This window comes from Papio anubis, chromosome 4 (assembly GCF_008728515.1).
Source record: "Papio anubis isolate 15944 chromosome 4, Panubis1.0, whole genome shotgun sequence".
Lineage (NCBI taxonomy): Eukaryota > Metazoa > Chordata > Mammalia > Primates > Cercopithecidae > Papio > Papio anubis.
The window spans coordinates 53,596,421-53,622,028 of NC_044979.1; the positions used below are offsets into that span (position 1 = coordinate 53,596,421).

The following is a 25,608-nucleotide window of genomic DNA, read 5'->3' on the forward strand; positions in this document are numbered from 1 at the left end:
TTCTCAATGGGCATGTCTCCCCTCCTCCCCCAACACACACACACATGTGCCATTGTCTAGACACATTTTTGATGGCCACGACTGGGTGGTGGGGTGGGGGTGGAGGGCTGTGTTCTACTGATATATAGTGGCTGGAGGCCAGCGATGGTGAAAAGCATCCCACAGTGCTCACAACAGCCCCACAGCAGTGAATTATCCAGTCCAAGAATCCATTGTGCCAAGCACAGTAGTGCCCTGCAGTGGCAGAACAAGAGCCATCATTTCTTGTCTTTTCTTCAAGTAGTTTCTACAGCAAACTCTCTCTCTCTCTCTCTCTCTCTCTCTCTCTCTCTCTCTCTCTCTCTCTCTGTGTGTGTGTGTGTGTGTGTGTTTTAATTCAGAGAATGCACTCATTTTTTATATAAAGTTTCTGAGTTAGGAAGAAACAGCTAGCTTTCAAAGTATTTCTGATTGAGGAAATGTGTCAGACAAATTGATTCTGCCCACACCCCTGAAGGAGTGGGTTGTGCTTCTTTTGGACGTCATCTCAAACCTTTTCCTCCCGCTGGGGAAGTGACAAACTACTGAAGTTCCTTGCCTGCCTCTCCTCCTTTAGAAATCTCTTTTGCCTGGGACCATTCTACTTTCAGTGAGGGCACATATGTTAAAAAGAAATGAGCATTTACGTGGCTTCTGGAAAGATTCTTGTACTTCTGTGAGGCCTGTTGGAAGTTTTGAATGTATTCTGGAAGTGGTGTGTGTGTGAGAGAGAGAGGGAGAGAGAGAGAATGAATGAGTATTATTCTCTTTCAGGACTCTTGGAAGAGAATGGTTAACTTGGAGTGTTATCACCGCCACAATCCTGATGTCTGTTACCCACGGAACTGTAACTGTTGAGTCTATAAATTTCAGAAAGCAGCAATCAATACATTTTCAGCTTATAAATATTCTTTAGTTGTCCTGCTAAAGATAGTCATACCTTTGATTATTCACCTTTAAGTTGACTTATTGTGTGTGATCCCCACCCCTTCCTCGTAATGTCGGGTATTTCTGCTGTCTTCTATTCCTACTCCTTCCTTCAGTTGTGGCCATGTGGGTTTTTTTGTTGGCAAGCCGTGTACATTAGTGGTTGTGTTGGGGGCTCTCAGATTGGGCAAGGATTTAGAGGGCCAGTTTAGAAGAGGCAGTGGTTGGCGGCCAGGCGCGGTGGCTCATGCCTGTAATCCCAGCACTTTGGGAGGCCAAGGCCGGCAGATCATGAGATCAGGAGATCGAGACCATCCTGGCTAACATGGTGAAACCCGTCTCTACTAAAAATACAAAAAATTAGCTGGGCATGGTGGCAGGTGTCTGTAGTCCCAGCTGCTTGGGACGCTGAGGCAGGAGAATGGCGTGAACCCAGGAGGCAGAGCTTGCAGTGAGCCGAGATTGCGCCACTGCATTCCAGCCGGGGAGACAGAGCAAGACTCCGTCTCAAAAAAAAGAGGCAGTGGTTGAGGCAGCTCCTTTGGCCTGTCTGTTAGTGGCAGCTGCAGATGAACTTGTATTGCTGTGACCCTGACCTTCTCAACATTCCAGGGCTGAAGAGTGAGCTTTGACTGTATGCCCCAGGCTGTGCTACAGTGAGGAGAGAAAGGATCCAGAATCAGCCTTCCACTGGGCAGAGAGCAACAGTGTTCCAAAAGGAAATCTAGCAATAACACCAAGATTCCACCTGCTCTCAACAACTAGGGCTTAGGTCTTTGAACTCTCCATTGACAATGGCTATCCCCTTAAAATAGGGCGCATGCTGGGTGACAGCAGTTGCATGGTATGAGGAACTGGTGCTAAAGAATTTTGCTTGACCAGAACCAGACCACAATATTTTTGTCAAGCTCGTTCTTCCAAATGCAGCAGACCTGAGGGCTGCAGTGGCAGAAATGCCCCAAGGAATGGCACTCACATGTTGGGCAACTGACCCTTGAAGCAACCTTTCCACAGCAGCCTTCATCTTCAGCTCACGCATTCAGTGGCGTTTTATTAGTAGGATAGCTTAAGGGAGAGAAGTGCTTCTGGCATCCAGGTTGAGACTGTAGGGTCCTATTTCCTCCCATTGGGGCATGGTTAGAAGTAGTAAGTGAATCCCATTATGAACCATACTCCTCATAGAGCCCTGAAAGGGAATAATCTCAGTCAGTCAATCAATCACACACACACACACACACACACACACACACACACACACACACACACCCGCTTTCAGAATACATTCAGAACTTCTAACAGGCCTTATAGAAGTACAAGAATCTTTCTGGCAATCTTGTATATTTTAGCTACACTGTATATTAATCAGCTTTTATGAGTTACTGAAACCTAACCTCATTGCTCCTATTTCTATGGGAAAAGAATTCTGATTTTCAAATAACAGGAAATAAGCTTTCAAAAGTTGAGTGCTGCTTGCACCTGTCTTTTTATAATCTTTGTGATGTTTTCTAACCAATAAGGCTGTATACCATGGAATATGCTTTCATTTCACTTAAATTTCCCAAGATTGGTAGGACTTAAGTGGAGCACTGAAATTTCACAACATTGGTAGTTCTTGAAGCTCTAAATGAAAAGATACTTAAAAAAAATTCCTTAGCTTATAAGGGCAGATTTTATTTTTTGGCCTGGCCTGTATGTTGAAACCTACTTGAATTCAACTAAAATGGGTGAAGTGACATTAAATGGCATTTCTTCTTAGTATGTGACAAGTTTTATTTTTCCCCCATATTAAGAAATGCTTAAATGCATCCGTATTGCAAGATGTACTTCTAAGTAAATAAATAGCAATTTTCTCTCTGCTCTTTCAGGCCGGAGCCTCAACAGAAAGCTCCTTTAGTTCCTCCTCCTCCACCGCCACCGCCACCACCGCCGCCTTTGCCAGACCCCACACCCCCGGAGCCAGAGGAGGAGATCCTGGGATCAGATGATGAGGAACAAGAGGACCCTGCGGACTACTGCAAAGGTGACGTGCCGAGCATGGTGGTGTGGGGCTTGCCTTCCCCATTGGGCTATGTGGTAATTTGTTGGGGGAATGGATGAGGGAACAAGGTAGTGATGCAAATTACTTGGTCTTCATTAAATTAGCCTCCTGTGTCATTATCATTTTAAATTCTTAGGCCATTGTATAGAAACTGATATCAGAAAATTTAAGTGATATGAGAGAGAATTGTAAGAGATAGAAAATACATATATTTACACATACATATTCTAGGTACTTTCAAAAGAACTTAAATCTGTTAGAATTAAAGATAGTATACAGCAGGACAGTTAGAGGACATAATAAACCATCTAAAAAGAGCACTGGGCCAGGGCGATGCCTCAAGCCTGTGATCCCGGCACTTTGGGAGGTCAAGTCGGGGGGGCAGATCGCTTGAGTTCAGGAGTTGAAGACCAGCCTGGGCAACGTGGTGAGACACTGTCTCTACAAAAAGTGCAAAAAATTAGCTGGGCATGGTGGTAAAGGCCTGTAGTCCCAGGCACTTAGGAGCCTGAGGTGAGAGGAACGCTTGAGCCTAGGAGGCAGAGGTTTCAGTGAGCTGAGGTTGTGCTGCTACAGTCCAGCCTGGGCGGCAGAACCAGATCCTGTCTCAAAAAAATAAAGTACAAAATGATAATAATAATAATAAAAGAACAGAGAGAGGAAAAAGTGCACCAGGCTTTTGAGGGGAACTGATTATAACTCTTGTGTATTGTATTTGACTTTCTGTTTTCTGACTGCTAAGACTAAAAGAAAACTCTCCCTTTCTCTGTATAGCATTGAATTACATAGCATTCATTGTCTGTGGGAAGTAAGCATGCACATTTGTTTACAGAGAAAGATTCTTTCCTGGCATTGTACTTAACGAAAAAGACATTCTGTGGGGTTCTGCCATTGTATGATGTAGTGGGTTATGTTATCAGCTGTGATTTCACGGAAGACATAGAAACTATTCAAGTGGAGTGTTCTTGTACTGATGCTTTGTAAAGACCAAGAGTTAAACTCCTGAAGGGCAAGCATGTTGTGTGATGAATATTAACAACAGTATGGTCTAGACACCATGCTTTGTGTAGACCCAACTCTGAGAATCTAGGAGAAAGAGAAATGACTATTTATTCAGCTGCTTCTTTGTCATTTAACTTACTGATTTGGACATTAGTTTTCAGGAATTTGGAGCTCCTGAGCAGTTGGTGAGATGAATTTATTTGCTGCAGATTTTTAAAACTGTAAATCAGATTCTATATAGCATTAGAATACATGGCAGAAAATGCAGATATGTTCAGGACATAAAGCACTAATGAATTTTGGGGTCTATATATCTTAATAATTCATTTATCTAGTGGGTGTAGGTCATTTGTGTGTTGGTTCAGGAACAGTGTACATTTAGTTACCTGCTAAGAGGAAGAGAAAGTTACTGTGCTACAAAAGTATAGGAACTAATCTACTCTAACCTGATTCTTTCATAGGTGCACATACTTACACATAGAATCAGTGTTTTCCTTAGAAAAGAGAGAGTGGATCTTACTTAGCATTTGTCTGAATAGTGGTTATGACCCCAAAGGTCTATGCAGTCTAGTAAAAGATAGAGCCAATTTGAAAGGTAACAAGAAGGTGTTTTCCATCCTCCCTTTATTCTGCATTTCTTATACTGTCTTCGATTTTGCTGCTGAGGCCCAGCATTAGGTTCGTCTGCAGGAAGTCTTCTTTTTTCTTTTCTTGTTTTTTTCTTTTTTTTGAGACAGAGTCTTGTTCTGTTGCCCAGGCCGGAGTGCAGTGCATGATCACAGCTCACTGCAGCCTCAACCTCCTGGGCCTGAGCAATCCTCCCATCTCGGCCTCCTGAGTCCTGGGCTTGAGCAGTCCTCCCACCTCAGCCTCCTGAGAAGTTGGAACTGCAGGCATGTGTCACCACTTCTGGTTAATTAAAAGTTTTTTTGTTTTTTGCTTTTTTTTTTGGTAGAGATAAGGTCTGGCTAGAACCATTCCTTAAGAGCTATTCCCCTCAGTAAATAGGCTGTACCAAGCAGGAATGAAAACTGTCTCACTCATCTGGATCTTAAGTATGTGGGTCAGCAGATGTAACTAATACTCTCATCCCCTTACTATCTCTGGGAACCAGCACAGCAGACATCCAAACCCCAAATAAAGGGCTCAGAATAAAGTATTCCATAGCCAGGGCTGATTCTAGGTAACATTCACTGAGCTCTAAATTTCATAGAGTATTAAAGTCAGCATCAGTAAGGTCATTAGAGATAGTAAGGTTCTCTCCTTATACCCATGCCAGCCCCCGGAATTTGGTAAGTAACTTGTATCTTTAGTTAGCATTACATGTGACAGATGCCCTTCTATGAATTTTGTGGTATATTCCACAACAGTTTGTATAAGATTACTGACATATACATATTCAGGGAGTCCAAGGAATTGATTGGGAATGTCTGGAATAAGACCTGTGGCCTTATCATTTTTTTGTTTTCGGATAAAGAGATAAATCCCCCTCACCCTCTGCCAGGACTGGTTGAGGTAAAATTACTAATATGGTGTTTTATCATCCCTGAATACTTTAATACATTTTACCTACAATCAAGTACATTCTCCTGTAAATCAAAATACAGCCATCAAGATCAGGCATTTAGCACTGATGGTTCACTACTGTTCAGTCCTCGGGCTTATCAGGTACTGCCAGTTGCCCAGTGTTGTCCGTTACATGTAATGAATCTGTGGCAGAATCGCGTATTTTGTTTTCTTGTTTCTGTAATGTCTTTTAATTTGGAACAGTTCCTCAATGTTTTCCTGGCTTTCATGTCCTTGACATTTTTTAAGATTGTAGACCAGTTATTTTGTATGTTTCTCAATTTGGGATGTCACAATAGTGATATTGTCTTTTTGCATTAAATCCTGTCAGGTGGTACACAGGTTTGATTTATTCCATTGGAGTTGCTGCCTTCACTTGATCAAGATTGTGTCTACCAGATATCTCTGGCAGCTATTCTTTTCCCCTAGTAATAAGTATGTTGTTGAGAGTTACTTTGAGACTACATATATAACCCATTCAAATATTTATCCCTGTCCCTGCCCCCACCCTGGGCTGGATTTCTGTCTCAGATGGACTGATTAATTCATGGATCTCTGTTTTATTCAGTGAGTTATAATCAGTTACTCTCCTTATATGTTTTGATGCTTACATTATCCCAAATTTGGATCTTAGGAGCCCCTTCAGATTGGTTCTGTGTCCTTTTGAAATGCCTCAATCATTCTTTGATCGTTTTTTTGTTTTGTTTTGAGATGAAGTCTTGCTCTGTTGCCCAGGCTGTAGTGCAGCGGTGTGATCTCGGTGTCACTGCAACCTCCACCTCCTGGGTTCAAGCAATTCTCATGCCTCAGCCTCCTGAGTAGCTGAGACTACAGGCTCATGCCACCACGCCTGGTTAACCTTTGTATTTTTAGTGGAGATGGAGTTTCACCATGTTGACCAGGCTGGTCTTGAACTCCTGACCTCAAGTAATTCTCCTGCCTCAGCCTCCCAAAGTATTGGGATTACTGGTGTGAGCCACTGTGCCCGGCCCTTTGATCATTTACCTTCAAGTACAGTAGGATATGCCAGGTTCATCTTGTATTTTTCCTATCCCAGCCCGGGAGTCTACTCTTTCCACAGAGAATCCTGCTCTTTTAAAAATTAAACAATAGGCCGGGCGCGGTGGCTCACGCCTGTAATCCCAGCACTTTGGGAGGCCAAGGCGGGCGGATCACGAGGTCGGGAGATCAAGACCATCCTGGCTAACACTGTGAAACCCCATCTCTACTAAAAATACAAAAAATTAGCCGGGCGTGGTGGTGGGCGCCTGTAGTCCCAGCTACTCGGGAGGCTGAGGCAGGAGAATGACGTGAACCCGGGAGGTGGAGGTTGCAGTGAGCTGAGGCCGCGTCACTGCACTCCAGCCTGGGCAACAGAGCAAGACTCTGTCTCAAAAAAAAAAAAAAGAGAAATTAAACAGTAATATTTAGAAAGCTAGACCTGGGCATTAGGTGTGCTTATTACTTTTGGCTTGTCACTTTCAGATCTCAGTACAGAGCTAGGAACACACACATATGCACCTGCTTCCTTTATGTTTATGTTTATTTATATATTTACATATGTATTGAAATCCATGAGTTTATTAATCTGATACATCTAGTACCAGAATATTCAGCCCAGTTTTCTCCCTTTCTATCTTTGTGGTTTCTTTCTCTGATAGGAAGAGTCTGGGCTCTCCCCATCCTCATTGTGTTGACTTAGTTGATTGATTTCCCTGTATGGTATGAGTCACCAGTGGCCATCACTATGTCTCTCCCTTCCCTCCTCACCTAAGTTGTGCTCTGACATCCTTTGTTGATTGGCCCTGCCTCATGACTTGGGATTGAATGGTCCAGGATGGGAAGGGGAGAGAGAGCTTTCCCAGGCTGGTGGTGTGTGTTAAGTAATCTGAGATATCATTTGTCTTTTGATGTTTCAGCTCTTCCTCTTATTTTCATTGACTTCATTCCTGGAGAGTCTCTGCCCTCAGCTACTTCTCAGTTTCCTCAAAATACAATTAAAAAAAAATTCACCAACAAAAGACATCACATATATTTCTTTTTAAAAGTAAAATTTGCTCATCACAGGAAATGTAGACACTGGGTTTGGAGGGCAGAAGTCAGCTGTGATCCCACTACTCAGCAAGAGCTGCAGCAAGCTTTCATCATTTATGATCAGCTAGATTACATCTTAACTTTTTACCTCATCTGTACAAGTTTCCCATATTTAAAATGTATGAACCCTCAGCTGTTTTAATAAAAGCATCCATATTTAAAGTTCTGATTTTGCAAAAGCATTGTTCATTGCTCTCGTGTACTTAGCTTGCCTTGGTATTCTCTCTGGAGTGGGACTCTTCATTTCCTCAGAGCTGTGTTCCTACCCGCGTTATCTTAGATCTCCAAGAAGATTACGGCATTATGGACTGGTTCCTGAGCCTTGCTTCAAAACCTGGCTTTGTTGCTTTGTAGCTCCGTCTTCTTGGACAGATTCCTTTCTCTTTAGCCTTTGGTTTTTCATCTATGATATAATTATGTTAATGTTAATACCTAAGATTTTTATGAGGATTTAAATGAAATACATGAAGTTCATAACATGGTATCTGATACGAGGCTCTTAAGAAATATGAGTTTCACTCTTCTTCTGTCTGTTCTATCGTTCTTCTTTCGGTGTGTTCCCATCTGTACTTCATGCTATACCCATCAGTGCTGTCTGCCTTAGCTCCCTGACCATGTCTCATGTTGGGTGTGTTTCCTTAACCTCTGCAGAGAGAGCTGTCAGCACTGCCTGTCTTTTTTACATATCACCTCTGTTCTGTTGTCTGGGCACAAGCTGTAGTAGCAGGCTGTGCAATTTATTCAGATTCTGCTTCCAAGCCCTGGGGATTATCAGGATTAGGGACAGGGTCAGCCTGTAAACAAACACTGTCAGGAGGCCTTGTGTAATACATGCTTGTTTCATGAGTTTTAGCAAAAAAACCTGTGTCACAGCCAAACCTCCTCTTGTGGGAAGATTTGTGTTTCATGTGGGGTTTTCAGAGGCAGTAGGGGGTGCCTGGTAAACATTCCTAGGCTGCACTGTAAACCCCTGAATTGGAATCCTTGGGAGTGGGACTTAGGACTCCAAATATTTAACAAATTCGTCAGGTGATTTTTCTGCACATTGAACACTAAAGTCTGCTCCATTGTAAGGTCTGCATGTATCATTTTTCTAAAACTCCAAGGATACAACCACATGAAGGTACCCTTCATATATACTTGCAATGTAAGTGGAATCATTGCTTTGAACTACCTTATGTTCTTTTTCCAGAACCCTTAGCATATACCTGCTACAAGGACGTACTAAATGGTGACTGTAGGAACATCGCCTTGCAATATCAGGCTGCCTGTACTCGCTGTCCTCAGACATGAGTTTTGTTGCTGTCTTAAATCATTCTTAGATAAGTTGGCACCTTTGTACAGTTTTCATCTCTTGGATTATTTCTGGAGACATCAATAGCTGTGGTCTGACTTGGTATGAAAACATGTTATTTCCTTAGAAATGCCTTTATTCAACCTCTAATCAGACCCTTTCCTTTATTACCCGCAGTATTGTCCTCCCCATTCCCAACTTATAGTGTGGACTTGTACATTTATTTCTGTGTTCATGTATCTCTTCCTCTCTAGTCTGAAAGGTTCCCTTTGGTCAAGGCCCTGTAGTTTGTTAACTCCACTGCATTTGAGCCATCCACAATGCGGTACGTATTGTTCGTTTATAAAGGCATTTTCTCTAGTGTTGGACAGCAGGTAAGGGATAGGCAGAGTGTTGATGTTCATATGGATCTGGGAAGGCATGTCAGCATGAGCAGGCTGGCATGCTGACTGGATAATCAGAATATAGGGCCTTTGTTTCTGCCTCACGTTTTCTTAAAATCATCCATAGTGCTCCAGAGTACTTATCTCTCACACCCATTTGAGTGGCATACATTTCATACCTGTAAAAACTTAGGGGCAATATTTTCTTCAAAATACAGCATAAAATATTGTAATTATACACTCTAGAAACCTGTCAGATGAGTTCCTTCCTATATACAAATTGCCTTTACCCAGGTGTGTCTATTTTCCATCTGTGAAAACTGTAGTCTGGTTGAATTTTAATAACTCACAAAATTTACTGTTGGTGGCTATTCGCTGGCATTGGCATCCGTCCTCCCTTTCTCCTTCCCTCCCTGCCCCCCAATCCTCCGAGTCTATGACTTTTTTTATTTTATTTTTTTTACAGCTCCCTTTTTTTTTTTTTTTTGGAGACGTAGTTTCACTCTTGTCACCCAGGTTGGAGTGCAATGCTGCAATCTCTACTCACTGCAACCTCTACCTCCCGGGTACATACAATTCTTCTGTCTCAGCCTCCTGAGTAGCTTGGATTACAGGCATGCACCACCATGCCCAGCTAATTTTTGTATTTTTAGTAGAGATGAGGTTTCACCATGTTGGCCATGCTGGTCTTGAACTCCTGTCCTCAAGTGATCTGCCTGCCCCAGCCTCCCAAAGTGCAGGGATAACAGGTGTGAGCCACTGTGCCTAGCCTGTTTTGTTTTTTAAGGGAAAAAAGCAGAGAACCTTAAAGCTGTTTTAGAATTGATATTTGTACAGTAAAAAGAATAACAAAAGAAATATTTGTACAGCCAAGTAATGTTGGCTGTCTTACTTCAGAGGTTCTTCACTGGATGCGGTTTGGACCCCTGGGAGTCCATTTTTGAATGTTTGGAGACATTTGGTTGCCATAACTGAGGCTGCTACTGGCATCTATTGGGCAGAGTCAGGGATGTTGCTAAACATCCCAGAATGCACAGGACAGTTACCCATAACAAAAATTATTCAGCTCCTAATGTCAGTAGTGCCCAGAAGGAAGGAAAATCTCTGCCTTAGAAATGCCTGTTTTTCTCTATTAAAATGGTGTCATGTGACTTAAGTATTTTATATCTGTTCCTTTTGATATAAAGATGACCTTTCTTCATTCACAGTTCTTTCACTTAAAATCATTAATGCTGCACAGATACTTAATTCATTATGCTTTTCATTTATTAGTTGGCTTAATTTGGCTTACTTCAAGCCTTAAAAAGAAACCCTGTCTTATCTACAAGAGCAAAGCAATAGATGCTCTTGAACCTATTACATAAGGCCTCATTACATTTCTTTTATGGAGACCAAGGAGTTTCTGACTCCTGATCTGTTGGTGCTTTAAATTGACAAGGATATTTATGATATAAGCTTTAAATAGCATGACAGGTGAATTCATGGTTTATTCATTGAGGCTTGAAGATGTGCAAAACGTTGTACTTTACTACAGGGCACATAGAGGTAAATGAGAAACAGCCCTACTTTCTAGATTATGGCCTTGTAGACTTTGCCACTAGAATATCAGCTACTTAAGGGCAGAGCCTTGACCTGTCTAGCTCCCTGTCTCCCCAATAGAACAATCTGTGGCCTGCTGAATACTGACTGAATGAATAGACTGCTCAGATAGCTTTTTTTCATCTTTCTAAGTGTGGTTCATTAATAATAAGTGAGAAAAGGGAAGATATGTGAGGACTTAAAAGGAAGAAGGTTATATTTGAATAGAGGAATCAGAAAAGATGTTATAAAAAACTGAAAGGGACTTTGTCAGTAAAGAATATTTGGATGATGTTGAGAGTATGAGGCACTTCTCAGACTAAATCCTGGAGGCAGAGCAAGGTGTGAGAAGCCCTAACTGCTTGTGTTTTCCTAACAAATGGGGAAACTAAAAATTGATGGTAGAAGATTAGGTTTAAAAGCAGTTTGGGAGCATCATGTAGAGGACAGAGATGAGCGTGAGAAATTTGTGGTGAAGTAACTTTAAAGCATCAGTTCAAAATATTACCAAAAATCCCCACAGAAAACCAAAAGAAAGCAGAGTAGAAACAGAATCCTGGTGTTATGATCTCTCCTCTTTTTAAGAAACATTTTTACCAGGCCAGGCACGGTGACTCAACGCCTGTAATCCCAGCACTTTGGGAGGCGGAGGTGGGTGGATCACGAGGTCAGGAGATTGAGGCCATCCTGGCCAACATAGTGAAGCCCTGTCTCTACTAAAAATACAAAAAATTAGCCAGGCATGGTGGCACGCACCTGTAGTCCCAGCTACTCTGGAGGCTGAGGCAGGAGAATAACTTCAACCTGGGAGGGCAGAGGTTGCAGTGAGTTGAGATTGCGCCACTGTTCTCCAGCCTGGGTGAAAGAGTGAGACTCCGTCTCAAAAAAATAAAAATAAAAACTAAAAACATGTTTAGCAAAAGAGAGTGCCAAAATGTCAGCAGTATGGGGTAAACCTGGGGTGGTTTTTTGAAATATACTTTTATCTAGTTGCTGCAGCACCATTTATTTGGAAGACTTCTCCCCCGACCTATTGATTTACCTGACTTTGTCCATCAGTAGACAGAATGTATGGGGGTTTGTTTGTGGACTTCACCTGCTCCATCCCTCTGTTGGTCAATGCTTGCTCTAAGGGTCTGGTTACTGTAGCTTTGTATAGCACGCCTTGAATGGGTAGTGTCAGTCCTCCAGCTTTGTGCTTCTCTTCCAGGATTGTTTTGACCTGTCTAGATCCTTTGCATCTGTGTATAAATTCAGAGTCAGCTTATACATTATAAATTTTAGATATGCCTTAATAATATTGAATCTTCCAATCCATTAACATGGTATTGTGTCTATTTATTTAGGTCTTTATTGTTCTCAGAAATGTTTTGTAGTTTTTGATGTGGAGGTCTTGCTCATCTTTAATCTTTTTCTGACTTTTAAAAATGCTGTAATAAATGACAATTGTGTTTTGATGGGTTATAGAAGTGTAACTGATTCTTATGCACCAACCACATGGCCTGTAACTGTGCTTTTTGCTTATTTATTAGTGTTTGTGCATGTGTAAATTTCTCGGGGTTTTCTCTACACACAATCATTTCATCATTTCAGTGCAAATAGAGGGTTTTCTTCTTCCTTATGATTCTTTATAAATTATTATTCTTTTTTGCCTCCTCCTTTTATGCATGAGGTTGAATAGAAGTGGTAAGAATAGACCCCCCTTGTCTTGTTTCTAATATTACAGTGAATGTGTAGTTTTTTTTAGATACCTTTATCAGGTTGAGATGGATCATATATTTAAATATAAAGTTAAAACTGTAAAGTTTCTAACAAAAAGTAAGAGAATATCTTCACAACCTTGGGGGTAGGGTAGGATTTATTAGCAAGCATATAAGAAATATTAACTATAAAATAAAAAAATAATTGAACTTAATCAAAATTAAAAACTTTTCCTCATTAAAAGACATTTTTAAAAATGAGAAGATCAGCTTCAGACTGGGAGAAGCTCTTTGCAATACATTTACTTGACAAAGAATGTGACTGGAAGGAAATTTCCAGAGTGAGGTTTTGGGAAAATGTTCTATATTGATTAGAGTATATATATTTGTCAAAAAACAGGGAATCGTACACATAAAACCTTCGACTTTCATTGCATGTAAATATAATCTGAATTTTAAAAAACATTGGTAGTAGCTAGTTACATCTGGATTGTAGAGTTTTGGTTTTTGTCTTCTTTACCTCTTTGTCATGGTTTTGTTTTCTGCATTGAGCATATATTTCTTTGTAAATATAGAAGAATATGTGCTTTTACTGCTGAAAGAAATCATAGACGACACAAACAAATGGAAGCACATCCCATGCTCATAGGAGGGTAGAATCAATATTGTAAAAATGACCATGCTGCCGAAAGCAGTCTACACATTCAGTGCAATTGTCATCAAAATACTACCGTCATTCTTCGCAGAACTAGAAAAAACAGTCCTAAAATTCATGTGGAACCAAAAAAGAGTCTGCATAGTCAAAGCAAGACTAAGCAAAAAGAAAAAATCTGAAGGCATCACATTACCTGATTTCAAACTATACTGTAAGACCATAGTCACCAAATCAGCATGGTACTGGTATAAAAATAGGCACATAGACAACTGGAACAGAATAGAGAACCCAGAAATAAACCCAAATACTTACAGCCAACTGATCTTTGACAAAGCAAACAAAAACATAAAGTGGGGAAAAGACACCCTGTTCAACAAATGATGCTGGGATAATTGGCTAGCCACATGTGGGAGAATGAAACTGGATGCTTGTTTCTCGCCTGAAACGAAAATCAACTCAGGATGGATCAAGGACTTAAATCTAAGACCTGAAACTAGAAACATTATAGAAGGTAACATCGGAAAAATCTAGACATTGGTTTAGGCAAGGATTTCATGATCAAGAACCTAAATGCAAATGTGATTAAAAACAAAGTTAAATACCTAGGACTTAATTAAACTAAAGAGCGTTTACACAGCAAAAGGAAGAGTCAGCAGAGTAAACAGACAACCGAAAGAGTAGGAGAAAGTCTTCACAGTCTGACAAGGACTAATATCCAGAAACTACAATGAACTGAAATTAGCAGGGAAAAAAACAAAAACAAAAACAAAAAACAATCCCATGAAAAAGTGGGCTAAGGACATGAATAGACAATTCTCCAAAGAAGATATACAAATGGCCAATAAACATATGAAAAATTACTCAACATCACTAATGATCAGGGAAATGCAAATCAAAACCACAATGCGAGATACCACCTTACTTGTGCAAGAATGGCCATAATCAAAAAATAAAAAAATAATAGAAGTTAGCATGGATGCAGTGAAAAGGGAACACTTCTACACTGCTGGTGGGATTGTACACTAGTACAGCCACTATGGAAACCAGTGTGGAGATTCTGTAAAGAACTAAAAGTAGAACTACCATTTGATCCAGCAATCCCACTACTGAGTATCTACCTAGAGGAAAAGAAGTCGTTATACAAAAAAGATACTTGCTCACGCATGTTTGTAGCAGTACAATTCACAGTTGCAAAAATGTGGAACCAACCCAAATGTCCATCAGTCAGTGAGTGGATAAAGAAACTATGGTGTGTGTGGAATACTTCTCAGCCTTAAAAATGAATGAATTTTGCAGCAACCTGGATAGGATTGGAGACTATTATTCTAATTGAAGTAACTCAGGAATGGAAAACCAAACATCCCATGTTCTCTCACTCATAAGTGGGAACTAAGCTATGAGGATGCAAAGGCATAAGAACGACACTGTGGACTTTGAGGATTCAGGGGGAAAGGGTAGGAAAAGGATGAGGGACACAAGTACAAACTGGGTTCAGTGTATACTTTTTGGGTGATGGGTGCACCAGAATCTTGCAAATCACCACTAAAGAACTTAACTCATGTAACCAAACACAGCCTGTTCCCCCAAAACTTATGGAAATTAAAAAAAAAAAAAAAAAAAAGCAGAAGCAGAAGTAGTGCTTTTAAAAGGAATCAGTGGGCTAGGCATGGTGGCTCACACCTGTAATCCTAGCACTCTGGGAGGCCAAAGCAGAAGGATCACTAGATCTCAGGAGTTCGAGACAGCCTGGGCAACATAGTAAGACTTCATCTCTATTTTTTTTTTAAGTGTTTTAACAAAAGGATAAAAGGAACCAGTGTAGGTTTTAAAGAGGGAAGTGCTATATTTAAGGAAGCTTAATTTGAAATAGTAGATGATTGACATTAAAGAGAGAAGATACAAGGAGCAGACAAAGGCAAACAATGTCATGGAGGTACTGTCTTTATTATTCGATAGTCTGTTGAGTATGGAGGGCAGTAACCAAAAAACCCACACACTTCTAAGTCCTGGAATAATAAGAAGAATAGTACCTTCTGGGCATCATTTATTTTAGTGTACTCTGAATTGTGAAACTGCTTTTCTTCCCCTTCCCCACTGAGATAGTCTCACATTCTGTTGTCTAGGCTGCAGGGCCGTGGTGTGATCACGGCTCACTACTACTTCAACCTCCCAGGCTCAAGCTATCCTCCTGAGTAGCTGAGACTACAGGTCTGCATCACCATGCCTGGCTAATGTTTAAGTTTTCTTTTTATAGAGACAGGATCTAGTTATGTTGCCCAGGCTGTTCTTGAACTTCTGAGCTCAAGAAATCCTCCCGTTTCTGCCTCCCAAAGTGCTAGGATTGTGGACATGAGTCAACATGCCTGGCACATTTTAAAAATGTTTGTAGGGATGAGGTCTCCCTATCTGTCCCAGGGTGGTTGTCATTTCTTTTTTGCATTGGATATTGTTTGGCTGTGAAAAAGCTCTGAGCCAAATGTGCAGCACACCTCTAACAAGTGAACAGTAATTTATAGCATGCATTCTGTATCCTAACTTCACTGTAGCATTATTCTGTTTTACTTTTTCTGGGCTATTTTTTCTGTGCCCCAATTTCTTTCTAATTTTGTATCTTATATTGTGGTTTAACAAGCTGCTTCAATTCCTTATAGAAAAAAAATAATGTAACATATATTAAAACATCACATCATACCCTATGCATACAATTATGGCTTACTAATTAAAAATAACTTTGTAAACAAGGTGAAATAATGTTGGCATTATTAGTAGAAACAGTGAAGTCTCGGTTTGGGGAAAATGTTGATGAGTTTGACTTGATAGAAATATCAAGAAGGTGGTTAGAAATATGAATTGGAGAATCAGAAGAATCAGCAAGCAGGTGGTTTAGTAAAGAGTTTAACCTTGCCTGAAGAGAGATCTGGCCTTTGTCCTTGGAGCCTTCCAAGGGCATAGAGATCTGGGTGCCTTGGGCCATACCTGATAGTCTAACAATGTGGCACATTGAACCTGAGGAAGGTCTTTGAGACCCCCAAACTCTGTGGTTCATGTCAGAAGGAAAGGCAGTTGGTGGACTGTTCCCAAACCTTACACAAATATTATAGATTTGATAGGTAAAACAGATCATATAATGGTTCGTAAGTGGATTTAAAAAAAAAAAAAGATGCAGAGAGGCTGTTCAGTGACAAGCCTTTGAGAAATTTAATGGAATGCAAGAGGAAAAGGAACAAGTACAAGAAACAGACATAGCAGTCAGGGAGGTAGGAGAGCAACCAAGATGTGTGTTCATTTTGACCTGGAGTGGACCGAGATGGCAGCCGTGGTGTTATTCTGAAGGACACATTCCTGTACACATTCAGTTATGTAACCCAGAGTTTATACTTTTTGAATATAGATGGGCGGTCATACTTGCAGTCATTCCAAATGTCAGTGGCTCTTGTCCTCACTTGTCAGCCCCTGCATAATCTGCCCTTTTGGATCTGAAAGTCCCCAGAGGGGGCACAGGATCTGGACCGGAGTCCCCATGTGTGATCTGTTGTGATCCTCCTTCCTGCTCCTGGCCTGCTGCTGCGTGTGCTGCCATTACCCACTAAGAAAATGCTGTGGCACCTGCCACAGGGCCGTCCCCACTGTACTCAGTGCCAGAGCACAGTTTACGTGGCATGGGAGTAGTGAGAGACCAGTTCAGATGCCTGCAGCAGTCCCGGGCCATCACACCACAGTGTGCCCACCACCCCTATAACTAGTGGCCTCACCCAGTGGTCCCTGGAGTCCAGTTTAATTTTTTAAAATTTGTAAAAAGAGTTATAGAAGAACTTCTAGTCACAAAAAGACCAAAGCCCGTGCCATCATCACACTCCTCAGATTCTTCTTGTTTTCTCTTTTCTTTTTTGAGACAGAGTCTAGCTCTGTCACCTAGTCACTGCAACCTCCGCCTCCCAGGTTCAAGCAATTCTTGTGCCTCAGCCGCCTGAGCATCTGGGATTATAGGCATGCGCCAGCATACCCAGCTAATTTTTGTGTTTTTGGTGGAGACCGTGCTTTACCATTTTGGCCAGGCTTGTCTAGAACTCCTAGCTTCAAGTGATCTGCCCACCTTAGCCTCCTAAAGTGCTGGGAATACTGGTGTGAGCCACTGCATCCAGCTGAGATTCTTTTTTCTTTGCTTACACTTTCTTCTCCTCAGCTGGAGCAGCTGCTCTGGACAGGGCAGGACCTCCTGTTGATGCAGCAGCAGCTGCTGGAGCACGTCCACCAACCCCTGCATTACGGATGAGTCTCTTGATTATCAACATTGGCCAGGGCGTTTGCCAACAAACCAGGCCAAAAAGGTTCAACATTTACACCACCTGCTTTAATTAAGGCCTTGATCTTATCCTCTGTGACGGTCACCTCATTCATCGTGCAGAATCAGGGTAGAGTAGATGCAGGCGAACTCGGGGGCTGTGGTGCGGGCGAATGTGGGGCTGGTGCTGTTGGACGCAGTGCAAGTTGCTGAATGAAGTGAGGGCCTCTCCCCAGTGTGGCCGTAGCTTTCCGGGAAGGACTGAGCCCCTTGGCAGCAGCTGGAGTCTGGGTTTAGAAAATGTCGACAATTAATGTGGTGGCTTCTTTGCTCGTTCTCTGTCCCTTCCTCCCTCCACCCCCTTAGGCTCACTGTAGCATAAGGGGTTTTTTCTTTTATGCTCCCAGCTAAAAGCTGGAACACTCTTGCAAGTCATTTTGTTAGTTGGGGCTATCCACCAATTCTCTTTAAGGGCCCAGGCATGTTTGATTCTTATTTGGGATCTAAGGTAGTATTCTAAAAACATTTACAAACAGAACCTGTTATGAGTAATATAGTTTCTCTTTTATTTCCCATTTGGTGCTAATTTAAAAATGGACTGTATTCTTAGAGTTCTTTATTCAGATTTCACTCCTTAGCATTGATGTTCTGGATTCAGTAGAATTGTTAAAATTTTTTCCTCTTTGTTTTGGATCCTGTTTTAACCTGGAATTGAAAAGAGTGAAATGAAGTAACGAAGTTCCAGATTTTGTTGGGGATTTTTTGTCTGGTTTATGTTGACTAGGAAGCAGTAATTGAAAACAGGCTATTTTTTCCCTCATACATTTTTAAAAATTGAGATATAATTTGCAAACATAACATTCTCTACTTTAAAGGGTACAATTGTGTGGTTTTCAGTATATTCACATAATTTTGCAATTCACCATTTTAAAATTCCAGAACATTTTCATCGTCATTATCCAAAAGAAATGACTGTCCATTAACAGTCAATCCCTATTCTCCTTACCCCCAACAACCCTTAGCAATCACTAAGTTACTTTTTATCTCTATTCTGGACATTTCATATAAACAAATACAATATGTCACTTTTTGTGTTTGGTTTCTTTTACTTATAATGTTTTCAAGATTCGTTCTTGTTATAGCATGTATTCGTTCATTTCATGATTAATAATATTTCATTTTCTGGATGTATCACAGCAGTTCATATACATTTGGGTTGTTTTCACTTTTGGCTATTGTGAATATGCTGCTGTAAACATTTGTATATGAGTTAAAGTGGACATTTGTTTTCATTTCTTTGGTATGTATCTAGGAGTGGGAGTGCTGGGTCGTTTGGTAACTCCATGTTTAACCACTTGAGGAACTGTCAGATTATTTCACCATATGGCTATGTCACTGTATATTCCCACCAGCAATCATATCTTGGTTATAATTTACTCACCTTTGTCCCTTTTATGTTTACTTTTTCTTGTGACTTATTTGCTTCTGTAATTCTATTATACTGAAAGAGTTTTACCTATGTTTTTAAACCTTTGATTGATTCTGTCAATGGCCTCTTCAGCTCTGCTTACTACACCATGCATTTTCACCATGAGCCTTTAAACCTGAGTGTCTCGTCAGACAACCCACACCAAAATCCTTCCGTTGGACAGTAGTAATTTTGACTGTGTTGGTAACACAGTGAGATGGTGGTGGTCTTTCCAAGACTGTATGGTCTGAGGTATAAAAAAAGAGTTTTCGACTGGGCGCGGTGGCTCACGCCTGTAATCCCAGCACTTTGGGAGGCTGAGGCGGGCGGATCACGAGGTCAGGAGATCGAGACCATCCTGGCTAACACAGTGAAACCCCGTCTCTACTAAAAATACAAAAAAAATTAGCCGGGCGTTGTGGCGGTTGCCTGTAGTCCCAGCTACTCCGGAGGCTGAGGCAGGAGAATGGTGTGAACCTGGGAGGTGGAGTTTGCAGTGAGTGGAGATAGCGCCACTGCACTCCAGCCTGGGCGACAGAGCGAGACTCTGTCTCAAAAAAAAAAGAGTTTTCAAGACGAAAGGATTTAATAATAGCATTTAGCTTAAGCTAAATTTCAGTTTCAGGAAGATAAAAGCTGACAGGAACAGTGAACTACCTGTGGGGAATTCTCTAGAGACCCATGTGTGGGGCCAGTGATGAGTCAGGCAGATGTTGAGGTGAGGATATATTAGCAAAGCATAGCAGATTATTCAGTGAAATTTAGCAATGAAATGATTGTAGCTTCTAGGGAGTAGGGTCAGATTTGTGCAAGAAGAAGCATTTATTTCTTTATCTGAGCATATTTCTAGGCATAAGAGATTAGGTTTGAGTAGAGTTGAAAGGCCAGCAAGCAAGGAATTAAATGAGTGATTTTTGGAGCTAATTGATCAGTCTTTTAAAGACTGAAGGCACAGCTTACCTGCAGAACTGAGGAGGGGGTTCTGCATAGCTGTTGTGGTGAGCAGAATAAAGACCGTTGTGATTATTGTTGTATAATAAATTATCCCCAAACTTAGCCTTAAACGACTTTTTAATTTTGTTCATGATTTTATGTATCAAGAATTTAGAAAAGATAAAGCTGGGATGGCTTGCCCACTGCCTCGTGGTATCTGGGGCCTCAACTGAGACATCTCCAGGGCTTGAGGTGGCTTCATGTCTGGGGACTAGAATTAACTGAAACCTCACATCTGGCCCCTGGGCTAGAAAGATAAACAACTAGGACAGCCTAATGGAGTGCCTATCCATGCCCTTTGCATATGACTTGACTTTCTCACAGCGTGGCAGCCTCGGAGCAGTCATACTTCCTGCCTGGCAACTTAGAGTTCCCAAAGGTAACGTATACCTTCCAGAGTGGAATCTGTGTTCCTTTTATGACCTAGCCTCCGAAGTCACACAGTCTCATCCACTACATTCTTTTTGGTTAGAAGCACATCAGACACTCATTCAGATCCATTATTTAGAGTCCATTTCTTGATAGTAGAACATCAGAGTAGAAGGGATAGTAGAAGAGCAGGTAGTTGCGGAGATACTGTTTCAGCCTTTGTTGAAGAACACAGTCCGTCAGAATACAGCAACAAGAAATCAATAAAGCAGCCATAAAGAATGAAATGATTTCCTCTGCAGCAACAAGGATGAAGCTGGAGGCCATTATTTTAAGTGAAAAAACTTAGAAACTGAAAATTAGCTACTGCATGTTCTTTCTTATAAATGGGAACTAAACAGTGGGTACACATGGACTTAAAGATGGAAACAGTAGACGCTGAGGACTCCAAAAGGGGCGAAGTTGGGAGGGTGGTGTGGCCTGATAAAGTACCTATTGGGTACAATGGTCACTGTTTGGTTAATGGGTGTACTGGAAGCCCACACCCCACCATTATGTAATGTATACAAATAACAAACCTGCACATGTACTCCCTGAATCTGAAATAAAATTAAAAAAGAAAAAAGAACTCTATAAGCAAGGGTACTCTTCCTACTGTCAAATGATACAATATTCATAGAAACAGAGATTTGTGTAGTTTGAAAATACCTTATATAAATCAAGACGAAACCTTTATTTTGCAGACATTAAACCTAAAGTTGACTGATAAAGACATATTCGTCCCAGAGCCCGGGAACATTCTAGGGAAATAAAATCAATAAAACGATGCAGACTTCCAAATATATGTAGTTATAGTTATATAGGTATAGTAAACCCCTTTTTCTAGGACATGTATTTATCTAATTCTCTTTTCATCTGGTATGGATTATAAGCCTTCTAAGCCTAGAGTCTACTAAGTATGTCTAAATTGCTATGTTGGGTGCCTAACAAAGAAGTATGTACAAGTTGGTGCATGAGTTAGACTTTCTGATGGTGATTAAACTGGAAAGCATGAATTATTCTTGGATTATAAAACTAGGTGGGGCTTTCGAATGAGGCTCAAAAATCAGTTTTGTTTTCCACATAGAGACCTTTTACTTACTCTTTTTGTAGTCAGTTTGTCTCTTAAGACCTTTTTTCTCTTTCTCATTTTTTAGAATAATTAAGAATGTCATTAGAGTAGTTTAGAATTTAGATTATTTACAGTTTATTATATTTTATTATTTTTTCTTACAGGAGAACGTAACATATGCCTGGGAACATGTCTTCAGTTATATGAGTCAGGCATGGATATGTGCTATAATATACCCTTGCACTCTGTGAACAGCAGAAGCCTGAAAATAACAATGGGTCCTAACCTTTGGAAGAAACTTAATTTTAGTTATATTTTGAGGTTGGAATGTGGATAATTAGGGCTTTTAGTTTTAAACAGCCAGAGAGCTGTTTTCTGAGTTATTTTGTCAAATTTTTTTAGTTACTAAGAATTTTTTCTTTTAGTTATAAAATAAATCTTATTTCTTTTTCTATTTTTTTTTTTATTTTTTCTTTTAAAATAAATCTCATGTCTTAAGTGGATTCTGATTTCTGAATTCTACTTTGACTCAGTTAAGAGTTTTTCATTCTAAGATCAGTTAATGTTTCTTCAGTTCATAACTCAATATATTATACGTTTATTTTTCCGAAACATAATTAAGTACCCAGAAATGAGCCCAAAGTTTTTGAGAAGATACAAACAACATCCAAGTTCATGTACTAAACCTCATGTTCTTTGTTCTGGAGAAAATCCCTTTTAATGATCTCATATAACGTCTACTCCTCCTTTGCCCACAAGACAAGGAGAAGGTTAAGAACAAGAAAGAATTAGAAATAATACATAAAAACTATCATAAAGTCCCAATACACATTGCAGCCTACAGAAAGTGGTAAAATTCTTAGGCAGAAAGACCACATGACTTATTTTGCAGCAAACTCTTAGGCCAGAAGACACTAGAGAAGTACATTTAACATACTCAGGGAAAGAAAATGTGAGTCAAGTATTTTACATCCAGCCAAACTGACCTTCATTTATACACATCTCCTACAAACTGTTATATACATTTAAGCACTGAGGGAATATCATTCTTTTGAACACTGAAGGGAACTTCCAAGAAAAGAAAAGAAAAAAAAAAGCTTCTAGTGACCCAAATCAAGGAAGAGGCCTGTATAGACATACAGACTGCTTTCATAAAAATACAAAGTATACTTGAAAAATCAAACCTGTAGCATTCCTCTGGAACACGTAGCTTACAGAATACTATTAAGCGTCTTAACTAGACAGTTAAATGGACTTAAAAGATCGTGTATTTGGTTTTCATAGAAATTTAAGGGTAAATTTTATAACAACATATGTTTTGAAGCAATGGTTTGGATTCTTCTGTCAAGATATCCTAAGGAGATAAATAGCTGTGTCTGGCATTATGTATGTAAGAAATAAAGGGAAAATGTTAGTAATAGACCAGGTGTGGTAGCTCACTCCTATAATCCCAGCACTTTGGGAGGCTGAGGAGGGCAGATGATTTGAGGTCAGGAATTCGAGACCACCCTAACCGACATGGTAAAACTAAAAATAAACTAAAAATAAAATAAAATAAAAATTACTCTACTAAAAATAAAATAAAAAAAAAGATTAGGTGGGCCTAGTGGCAGGAGAATTGCTTGAACTTGGGAAGCGGAGGTTGCAGTGAGCCTGGATTGTGCCACTACACTACAGCCTGCACGACAGAGAGAGACTCCATATCCAAAAAACAAAAAAAAAGTTGGTAATAGTGTACATTAACTCTTTTTAGTTAGGGAGTCTGAGATTTACAGGGTATCAGTATACTTAAAATACATTCAGTGAAGTTGAACACTTAGTTGTATTTGTATATATGAGACAAAAAAGCTTGTTACCCAAATTACAGAGTCAAGTAAATCTCTAGACATAGCCTTTTAAAAACAGCCACGCAGGGCGCAGTGGCTCACACCTGTAACCCTAGCACTTTGGGAGGCCAAGGTGGGCATAGCACCTGAGGTTGGGAGTTCGAGACCAGCCTGACCAACATGGAGAAACACCGCCTCTACTAAACATGCAAAATTAGCCGGGCGTGATGGCGCATGCCTGTAATCCCAGCTACTCGGGAGGCTGAGGCAGGAGAATGGCTTGAACCTGGGAGGTGGAAGTTGCAGTGAGCTGGGATCATGCCGCTGCACTCCAGCCTGGGCAACAGAGTGAGACTCCGTCTCAAAAAAACAAAAAGAAACAAATGAAAACATACCCACTAGCCATTTATGATCTGATGTTAAACCATTGTGCAATTGTAGGATTCCTACTGATCCCCAAGTGCATTTAAAATTGTGTTCTAAAGTACTCTTGGTGTTGAGACATGGTTCTGGAGTGTTCTAGACTCTAGAATGTAGATTAGGATTTTAGTTAGTGTCTTGTACAGTAATGTCTTTCATTTGCATTGTGGACTCTTATTCTTGAGGATCTTTTCTGGAAAATCAGTATCAGTATATTGAAGAAAATTTTTCATGCAGCTACAAACTTACAGCACTAAAATGACAAAAAAAGATTACTCATCATAAAAACAGGAGATCCTTATTTGTATTTATATAATTTTCTTTGTCTAGAATTTGATTCCAGCTTTGTAAATGTATGGAGCTGTTAGTGAACTTTAACTTCTTAAATGTTTATGTATCCCATGATAGCTTGGCTCAGGATCTTATAAATATTATCACAGCTCAGTCTTTATTACTAGTTTGCCTTGAGTACTACACATTTTAATTTTATTTTGTAATAGAAACATGATTTTTTTCCCTATACAATTCTCTTCGCAGTGTTTTATATGATACTACTTGGGATACATTTAGATTATTAGTGTACTTTCCCTCCTGCTGGTCATAAGAGATAAGGGGAAATCTTGTAGTATACACTTTGTTAATTTTTTCCTTACAAGTAACAAAGTCAAAACTTGCCAGGCCTAGTGGCTCACGCCTGTAATCCCAGCACTTTGGGAGGCCAAGGCAGGTAGATTGCTTGAGGCTAGGAGTTTCAGACCAGCCTGGCCAACATGGCCAAACCCCATCTCTACTTAATAAATAAATAAATAAATAACACAAAAATTAGCCGGGCACGTTGGCGCATGTCTGTAATTCCAGCTACTTGGGAGGCTGAGACAGGAGAATTACTTGAACCCAGGAGGTGGAGGTTGCAGTGAACTGAGATTGTGCCGCTGCACTCCAGCCTGGGCAGTAGGACAAGACTCCATCTCAAAAAAATTAAAAAATTTAAAAAAAGGGAAAAAACAAAGTCAAAAGTTTTGCAACTTCAAAGGCTCTTCAAAGTCTGATTCAATGTACCATTCTTGTTTTCTTTCTTAGCCTCAAACATAGTTATTTATTTCACCTTAAACTGCTGTGGTTGTCCTCATGGTATCCTTTTTTACGTTAGGGCTTTCCTCTTTTTTGCTATTAGAGTGTACAGTCGAATTTTTTTTTTTTTTTTTTTTTTTTTTGAGACAGAGTCTTGCACTTGTTGCCCAGGCTGGAGTGCAGTGGTGTGATCTCCGCTCACTGCAGCCTCCACCTCCTGGGTTCAAGCGATTCTCCTGCTTCAGCCTCCTGAGTAGCTGGGATTACAGGTACCTGCCACCATGCTTGGCTAATTTTTTTGTGTTTGTAGTAGAGATGGGGTTTCATCATGCTGGCCAGGCTGGTCTTGAACTCCTGACATCAAGTGATCCACCCGCCTTGGCCGTTGAAAGTGCTGGGATTATAGGCAGGAGCCCCCACGCCTGGCCATCTCAGTTGAATTTTAGCCTACATTTGGTGTTTGTGTGTGTGTGTGTGTGTGTTTTTAACTTTTATCTTAGGTTCGGGGCACATGTATGTGCATGTTTGTTATGTAGGTAAACTGTGTGTCACGGGGGTTTGGTGTATAGATCATTTCGTCACCCAGGTAGTAAGCATAGTGCCCTATAGATGTTTTTTTAATTCTCTCTATTCTTCCACTCTCCATCCTCAAGTATGCCCCAGTGTCTGTTGTTCCCCTCTTTGTGTCCCTGTGTTCTCATTGTTTACTTCCCACGTATACATGAGAACATGAGGTATTTGGTTTCTGCTCCTGTGTTAGTTTGCCAAGGGTAATGAATGGCCTCCAGCTCCATCCGTGTTCCTGCAGTGGAC

General features: G+C 40.5%; 1 protein-coding gene across 18 annotated transcripts in view; it reads left to right on the forward strand.

Moving 5' to 3' along the window:
- SRPK2 (SRSF protein kinase 2) overlaps positions 1-25,608 on the forward strand; it is a 299,124-nt gene that overhangs the window by 200,493 nt on the left and 73,023 nt on the right. For all 18 annotated transcript variants that reach the window (XM_017957047.3, XM_017957045.3, XM_017957049.1 and 15 more), the window contains one exon: positions 2,811-2,965. In XM_017957047.3, the coding sequence (XP_017812536.1) occupies positions 2,811-2,965 (155 nt within the window). The remainder of the gene's footprint in view (positions 1-2,810; positions 2,966-25,608) is intronic.